At 52.2% G+C, this 8,911-nt stretch overlaps 1 protein-coding gene across 1 annotated transcript in view; it reads left to right on the forward strand.

The window, feature by feature from the left end:
- The first annotated feature begins 1,593 nt into the window (after nt 1-1,593).
- Nucleotides 1,594-8,911, forward strand: part of LOC125706206 (protogenin A-like) — a 35,233-nt gene continuing 27,915 nt past the window's right edge. Inside the window, exons 1-2 of the mRNA XM_048972785.1 lie at nt 1,594-1,781; nt 4,279-4,581. Of these exons, the coding sequence (XP_048828742.1) occupies nt 1,772-1,781; nt 4,279-4,581 (313 nt within the window). The 5' untranslated portion in view covers nt 1,594-1,771. The remainder of the gene's footprint in view (nt 1,782-4,278; nt 4,582-8,911) is intronic.

Below are 8,911 nucleotides of genomic sequence, written 5' to 3' on the forward strand. Positions count from 1 at the left end.
TGATACGCGTATTTATGTAATCATCCCATTCTCTTGCGCTAATAGACCAGAAGGGGGCAGAATTTTTTAAATATAATATAAATATTATATTTATATTTAAATATAATATAAATATATATAACGTTGATAGTAAGACATAGAAAAAAAGGTATGTTAATCACTTTGCCGTATTATCCCTCGGTGAATACGATACATTGCATAGTGATATCTAATGTACACCAAGTCGAACTGTCTTTGTAACTCTTTCTACCAATTGGTTAACCTGCTAGGGGTCACGGGGGAAGCTCCGCCTGCGCGCGCACGGTACGGGCTGAGATTCAAACCCGAAGCTCTAATGGTGTGTTACCACTCTCACCATTTTTTAAGCGTTCTTCTAATTAACTTTGAGTTTTTGTCTAGTAAAATCGGCACCGTTTATATAAAAAAATAGTTTGAATGTGTAGCCTAATAAATTGCTGCGCCACTGTTAGCATGCGTGGTCACGCATCGTGCATATTAGGTATCCATACAGCAGAACCTGTCCCAGGCAGGATGGCGGTCCAGTTCTGCTACACGCAGATACTCTGCAAATTCAAATTTACCGCTTTTTAAAATATATTTGCCATTACAACATTCAACATTCGTTGACAGTGGCTTATTCAGTTAAATATTTTTAAAAGTATTTTATACCTATAATCTGAATTGCACTGCAATAACTAGGCTGTAATCCATAGGTTTACGGGTAGGATGAATTAATTATGCGAAAACAAAAACACGATGTCATAAATTAGAGTAAACAGAAGGCGGCGGGAGACTGTGGAGGTGCCCGATTGATAATGACTTCTACTATATTGATCCGGCCCTGAAACCCGTCCATCTGGAAGGTTCGCTCGTCCAGCCCCCCGGCCACATTATCTTTAGGTTCATGTGCCAATTCATTACGTCTTACGTAAACGCAGAAGAGGAAAAACACTCTTAAATGAAGTACAGTGGTTCCTTGGAACACGAACTTAATTCGTGCCGGAAGGCTGGTCGAGTTGCGACTTGGTCGCATTAAAAGTAGAATTTTCCCATAAGAAATAATGTAAATGAATTAATTCTGTTGCAGACTCCCAAATGAGTTTAAAACTTATCTACCTAGCTCAATAATAATAAAAGCATTAATAATCAATATAAAACAAACACGAATAAGCACCCATATAAAAGCCATAAACACGAAATAAATGACAATCCTATACTCCGAAGCGAGAGCAGACACACATACATCATCTTCCAGTCTCGCTATAATTTCCTTTATAAATTCTACAATCTCACTACTTCCCTTTATAACTAGGAGATCCGCTTGCCTTCGTTTCAGCCCGTCAGAGACGCGTCCCGATCTGTACAGGTTTTAGCAGGTCTGCTTTGTTTTATACTTCTTTGTACTTCGATCGAGTTGTGGTTAGATTATTATTATTTTTTTTTTCTCGACCGACCCGTTCTAGGTCCGACTTGGTCGAGTTAAGAAGCGCTCGAGTTCCAAGGTCCTGCTGTACTTGGAAAATGTGAGCCGACGTGTATAGTCCTGTAACCTGAATTTATCTTCGGCTTCCCTGATTAGATTAAGGGTTTCTGAATGATTCCGGTGGGGCTAAACGATTTATTGATTGCACATGTTTTTCATTTAAGGTAGCAAAATGTACGGTTGTATTTGTTCTTAAACCACGTTCGTCCTTGAATGTTTACTCACAAAATAAATTAGACCGAATAGTCTATGTCTATATTGTGACGATAAAACTTGAAACATGCAGAAATGAAAATGGGTGAGTTAATTACGCCGCGAAGACCTGCCGCCGCACACGAAAGGTAGGCCTGATCGGAACGGCTTCATGCAGCTGCACCTTCCTGCCCTTCGTGTCCACATACTTTCCCGTACCTTAGGGCTACTTTTACCAAGCACTTGACTGTATTTGACGGATAAAGAGTAGGTCTACCGTACCGCTCGGCCCATTGTCCAACACTTAAACAATCGTAGGAGGTGTGAGGAAAATGGGGGGGTCGGATCACTTTGCAAAAAAAAAATAAAAAAATAGAAGAGTGGATCAATACCGCCGTTGGTTTGGCAGCTGTTCCCTTGCTGTCAGTATTGCCCCTAAATTAATGCCGGTTTCTGAGACGCCCGGACTCCGTTGTCTCAGCTAACAATGTATGCCCCCTCCGAGGTACATGCTCTAAATAGTTAAACAGAAATGTTGAGTAACACCAGCAATCTCTCATCATAATTTCTCCAAGCTGCCACCTTTTAAACTTTCCTGCCGCTCTAATTATAGGTGACTTGACGTAACTCTCCATAAGACCGCTACCAGAATAAGCGCACAGTGCCCAGTTTAACGACATATGCCTTCCTGAACAATTAGTCGCGAGGCTAAATTATCCTATTAAAACCGACTGTGACACTGCAATCGGTCTCGATCGGCCTGACATTCAGACGCACATATATAACTGCAGCATAGGATGGAGGCGAGTCTCCCAGCCGGTAACACCGTTATTCGTATGTAACCAGCGCAGAGCCTTTCTTTTGACAGGTAAGGTGCTGCTGCAGGAAGTCCTCGGAAGGGATGCGCCCCCTTACAGCCCAAGCCCCTGCCCCAGCCCCCGGCGCCTCCCCCGCCCTAATTACCCGGCCGAGCGAAAGCAGCCGCGCTGTGCCGAGCTGCGCTCGCAGTTTGTAACCCGAAGCGGTGCGCAGTGCTGCGGGGCGCCTGCAATCACGCTGAGCATGAGAACAATGTTAATAAATGGCGTCTTTTAAAAGGAGAATATTCCAGCGTCAACTTTGTCTGATCGCGCTCCTTCCTCTGTCAGGTAAGATGAACTTTACCGCGTTTAAGCGAACGAGGTTAATGATTATAATACATGCAGAGCCGGACGGGTCAGAGGACGTGCCCGTAACTCTTAGCCAATGCGTCAAGTAGTTTGGCCTGAGCTTGACTTCACTGTATGCAAGGTTAGCATTGCAAGAAGGGATGTAACCAGATCTCAGATCATATCAAAGTTTAGCGAGTAGTAGTACCTTTAAATGTTTAAGTGGAGTCGATGGTCAGTGCAGCACTAGGCAGTATAATGGCCGAGCTGACCGCAGCTCCGGGCACCATTGTCCAGCCGACCATCGCGCACTTTAAAGATTAATGCCCAGTATCGCGTATCTGTATCGAGTTTTACCGACCGGCGAATGAAACATTATTCAGGCTACGGGTGCAAACTGCTAGGGGCCGTAAACAGCGCTCGCTTGACAGGCGTCCCGCTACACGTGGATTAGAAAAATCCTTTAACGAAGTCAATGCATTTTGCTGAGGCAACCATGCTTCTGCTTCCCCAACGATACTGAGTCATATTCAGTTTCTCACTCGGAGATTAATGACCGTAGACAGCGATAAGCATGTTTTGTGTAAAAAGTGATTTTTCTTTTCATCTCTATAGGTTTTGTGTAACTTGTAAAGCAATACAGGGATTAGCATGCATAATGCAAGGGGGTGGGACTTGTATGAAGCTCCAATAGATAACGGGTCTCCCTTTTATTGTCTTACCGGAATGCGCGTTGTTTTATGCGGGAAAATACAGACTGACCGTGACTCCGTGGTCCAGTTAAGTCAATATTAATAACCGAAATGTTAACAATAGATCTGCATATGAAAGTCAAAATACAACGTTGTATAATTAAGGGTTCAATGCAGCCAGCTTTGGTACCAACTTTTAATGTTCAGTTTGGTTCGATGACATGGATGTTTTTAATAATTTTAGATTATATTTCTGACGTTTGCCAATTCGTTTCGGCCCCATTAGATATAATTGGCTTGTTTGATATAATATGTAAATAGTATGCTACAATTAATCCTTGATTTAAAAGAAAAAGATGAAACGCGTAGATCTCAGACTTAAAAATATCCATTAAAGCTTTGTAGCCTGATGTTTCATGTAAGATAAAGTTTAAAGAGGAGTCTGTAAGAGGTTTCTGTTTACAGATAGTAGCAATTCCTCATCACATCCTAATGTGTGTGTTTGTGTGTATAATATATTTCTGAAGTATATTTTTTGTTTTTGAGAACCGGTTAAATTTCATGAATTTTTCAAGTATATTCGCCATTAAATACCATTATTCAAAGTTGTGTAAACAATGAATTGAATAATTTTGTCTGGAGGGAGTCCAGCTTTGAGTAGCTAACTTGCCCTTTTATGTGAAATGCAGAGCATGCAAGCAGAGTTTATGCTGCCTTCTCCTTCCACGTCCCTCTGTCTCATTCCGTCTTCCTTTCTCTTCAGGCATTCTGGCCTTCAGTGAGCTGTTCTTTGTCAGGGAACCCCATGATCTGACGGTGTTACCAGGAGAGTCGGTGCTCTTGGATTGTCACGCACGTGGTGAGGTTCCCATTGCCGTCAGGTGGCTGAGGAATGGAGCGAACGTGCAGGACGACGAGCGCGTGCAGCTCCTTCCCAACGGCTCACTGCGAATCTCCCAGGTGGAGAGCGGTACTGCAGGGACAGCGGATGCAGGCTTCTATCAGTGCCTGGCTCAGAACCAGTATGGAGCCATCCTGAGTCAGAAGTCGCGATTAACTGTTGCAGGTGAGTACACCTGTGTGGTCCAGCAGGAGCATGTCACATGACTCTGCCAGTGCTTGTCTCTCAGAGGACACTCCAAACCTCACTGTCAGGATCCTTAAATAAGACTCTGGACGGCATGTGGGTGAGACTTACTTTAATCTTCTTGAAGTTTGTCAGAGAGCTACCAGTGTTCATGCACCGTGTGACAGTCGCAGCCTGCAGTGTGACAGTCGCAGCCTGCAGTGTGACAGTCGCAGCCTGCAGTGTGACAGTCGCAGCCTGCAGTGTGACAGTCGCAGCCTGCAGTGTGACAGTCGCAGCCTGCAGTGTGACACACAAGACGTGCACTACACCTGGGGAGGTTATTACATCTCAGCAGTTTGTAGAAAGTGCAAATTCTCAAAACATAATTTAGTTTTAATATGTAAAATTCCGTAATCTACAAATAGTTGCTTTGAGCAAAAGGGCATTAAATATGCTGATAATGATGGTAAAACCATTACCAAGCCTTCATTTCTCAGACTATCATCCTTCAAAAGACTTGCGCTCAGCTTTGCATTCTGGGAAATGTATTTTTGTGAGTTGTCCCTTGCCAATAGAGAACTGTGGAGGTCTTCTCTGTGAGACCTGACCCCTTGCGTCTGCTCTGCATTGAGCAGACGTCCATTCAATTGCAAATAAGTAGTGGGTGGCTCTGAAAGGTCAGGGGCCATCTTCGAAGGGGGCGACAGCAGCGCTGAAGCGGAGATCACCCTCATTCACACCCCTGTTCTTCCGTTTCATCGCGTCACAAAGTGTGTCATTCCCTAAAAGCGCTCTTTTGAAACGATTTTTTGGGTGAGGGGGAGGCTGGCTGAGGAGGGGGTGCTAACCCTTTACCCTGCCTCCTGTAGCTGCTCATCCTGCTTTTCTGCTCCCTTTCACCAGGTGAAACCTAACCTCTCTAGCTGCCCCCCCCCCCCCCCCCCCCCCCTTATTAGCTTTAGCCCTGAGGCTGCAGTGAAACGGAGAGGACTGGCCCAGATTTCAGCATGCTGTGGTCAGGCTCACGTGGAGGTTACACTGGGGTTTATGGTGTGGTGATGACAGGCCCCCCTCCTGTCCACAGAAAGGCGTGGGTGGGATGTCAGTGCGACTTTCATGTTGAGACTTCACTGATCTGGGAAATGGGCCTTTGCTGACCATGAGGAGCTTCATGTTTCCAGCTGAACAAACAGTTAGCGAAATGCACCGCATGTCAGTAAGACTCTTTAAGTCTAACGGTAAGGTACAGGAAGTTTGCAGGAGGTAAGGGGAAGTTCTTTATTGTGTCTCTGTGGGAATAGTCAGTCTTAATGCTCCTTTGCTTCCCAGTTCAGGAGGACGAGTCCGTCCTGAAACACGGGGGCTTTGCGCGTCCTCGGTGAAGGCCGTGCATTAATAGCTTGCGTGACATTCTGATGTACCTGATCTCTGAGAAGTGCTGAAGATTGGCTGTCGGCAGCCAAGGATACAGAAAGGGCAGAATTGACAGTGTAAATAAGGGACGGGGACGTCCTGATCCCCTATGGGATTTGTTGTATTAATCAACACTCTGTCGCCACCTTCTCTCGAAAGGACAGCTCTGCAAACATCACAGGGAGGCGTTGGGCTACTTTAAGTTTCTGATATAAAGAATTTCCAGACAGCTGACATCTTGACAGTTTGTATTTTCTGCCCACGTGCCTCAGGATCACTGCAGTGTGTGACGGATCCTTACGATCTGCTGTCGCTGATGTACATAAGGCAGACGTGGGAGGTGAAATAGATTGGGTTTTGGTTCTGCCTATGGTAACTGTTTGCGATCAATTAAAAAATGCCTGGATTGGCCCCGATTCTGATGTTTGTCTCCTTGGGACGTCGCTGGTGTAATTGAGGGACGTCGTTACTTACCTCATACAGCATTCTAATTATTTTAAATATTGGAGATAGAATGGGCCATCTTTTTGTGGCACATAAGAGATGAATAGTCACAACAGGCTGCTGACAGTCTTTAGGTTGTTCGGTAAGTTGGTTGTATAAGCTGGAGTGTTCTGCACGGGGAGCTGTACCTATTTATACCTCACGGCACTGTACGCGGCGTGGTTCTTTATCGGCTTTGTGTTTGTGGCTCTGTGGTTTGACGTGGTGTGCCATCTTGGAGCCTTCGCATGCTGGTTTAGAGGCTAGTAGGGGAGATTCTCGTTAGCTTGTTGGATGTTTTGTCTGAGGGAATGTGAAGTTTTTATAGCCGTTTGAGAAATGCACACTCAGCAAAAGTGCCAGCTCCCAGATTTACCCTCCCCCGGGTTTAGGCAGGGCCTGTAACCCGGCCGTACCCTCCCCCGGCGGAGGCGGGACGGGGCCTGTAACCCGGCCATACCCTCCCCCGGCGGAGGCGGGACGGGGCCTGTAACCCGGCCATACCCTCCCCCGGCGGAGGCGGGACGGGGCCTGTAACCCGGCCGTACCCCCTCCCCCGGCGGAGGCGGGACGGGGCCTGTAACCCGGCCGTACCCTCCCCCGGCGGAGGCGGGACGGGGCCTGTAACCCGGCCGTACCCTCCCCTGGGCGAGGTGAGGCGGGACGGGGCCTGTAACCCGGCCGTACCCTCCCCTGGGCAAGACGAGGCGGGACGGGGTGAGACGGGGCCTGTAACCTGGCCGTACCCTCCCCCGGGCGGGGCGAGGCGAGGCGGGACGGGGCCTGTAACCCGGCCGTACCCTCCCCTGGGCGAGACGAGGCAGGACGGGGCCTGTAACCCGGCCGTACCCTCCCCTGGGCGAGGCGAGGCGGCGGGACGGGGCCTGTAACCCGGCCGTACTCTCCCCAGGGCGAGGCGGGACGGGGCCTGTAACCCGGCCGTACTCTCCCCAGGGCGAGGCGAGGCGGGACGGGGCCTGTAACCCGGCCGTACTCTCCCCAGGGCGAGGCGAGGCGGGACGGGGCCTGTAACCCGGCCGTACTCTCCCCAGGGCGAGACGAGGCGGGACGGGGCCTGTAACCCGGCCGTACCCTCCCCCGGGCGAGGCGAGGCGGGACGGGGCCTGTAACCTGGCCGTACCCTCCCCTGGGCGAGACGAGGCAGGACGGGGCCTTTAACCCGGCCTTACCCTCCCCCGGGTGAGGCGAGGCGGCGGGACGGGGCCTGTAACCCGGCCGTACCCTCCCCCGGGCGAGGCGAGGCGGCGGGACGGGGCCTGTAACCCGGCCGTACCCTCCCCTGGGCGAGGCGAGGCGGGACGGGGCCTGTAACCCGGCCGTACCCTCCCCTGGGCGAGGCGAGGCGGGACGGGGCCTGTAACCCGGCCGTACCCTCCCCTGGGCGAGGCGAGGCGGCGGGACGGGGCCTGTAACCCGGCCGTACTCTCCCCAGGGCGAGGCGAGGCGGCGGGACGGGGCCTGTAACCCGGCCGTACCCTCCCCTGGGCGAGGCGGGACGGGGCCTGTAACCCGGCCGTACCCTCCCCTGGGCGAGGCGAGGCGGGACGGGGCCTGTAACCCGGCCGTACCCTCCCCTGGGCGAGGCGAGGCGGGACGGGGTCTGTAACCCGGCCATACCCTCCCCTGGGCGAGGCGGGACGGGGCCTGTAACCCGGCCGTACCCTCCCCTGGGCGAGGCGAGGCGGGACGGGGTCTGTAACCCGGTCGTACTCTCCCCAGGGCGAGGCGGGACGGGGCCTGTAACCCGGCCGTACCCTCCCCTGGGCGAGGCGAGGCAGGACGGGGCCTGTAACCCGGCCGTACCCTCCCCCGGGCGAGGCTGGACGGGGCCTGTAACCCGGCCGTACCTTCCTCCGGGCGAGGCGGGACGGGGCCTGTAACCCGGCCGTACCCTCCCCCGGCGGAGGCGGGACGGGGCCTGTAACCCGGCCGTACCCTCCCCTGGGCGAGGCGAGGCGGCGGGACGGGGCCTGTAACCCGGCCGTACTCTCCCCAGGGTGAGGCGAGGCGGCGGGATGGGGCCTGTAACCCGGCCGTACCCTCCCCTGGGCGAGGCGGGACGGGGCCTGTAACCCGGCCGTACCCTCCCCTGGGCGAGGCGAGGCGGGATGGGGCCTGTAACCCGGCCGTACCCTCCCCTGGGCGAGGCGAGGCGGGACGGGGTCTGTAACCCGGCCGTACCCTCCCCTGGGCGAGGCGGGACGGGGCCTGTAACCCGGCCGTACCCTCCCCTGGGCGAGGCGAGGCGGGACGGGGTCTGTAACCCGGTCGTACTCTCCCCAGGGCGAGGCGGGACGGGGCCTGTAACCCGGCCGTACCCTCCCCTGGGCGAGGCGAGGCGGGACGGGGCCTGTAACCCGGCCGTACCCTCCCCCGGGCGAGGCGAGGCAGGACGGGGCCTGTAACCCGG

Source organism: Brienomyrus brachyistius, chromosome 13 (assembly GCF_023856365.1).
Source record: "Brienomyrus brachyistius isolate T26 chromosome 13, BBRACH_0.4, whole genome shotgun sequence".
Taxonomy (NCBI): Eukaryota; Metazoa; Chordata; class Actinopteri; order Osteoglossiformes; family Mormyridae; genus Brienomyrus; species Brienomyrus brachyistius.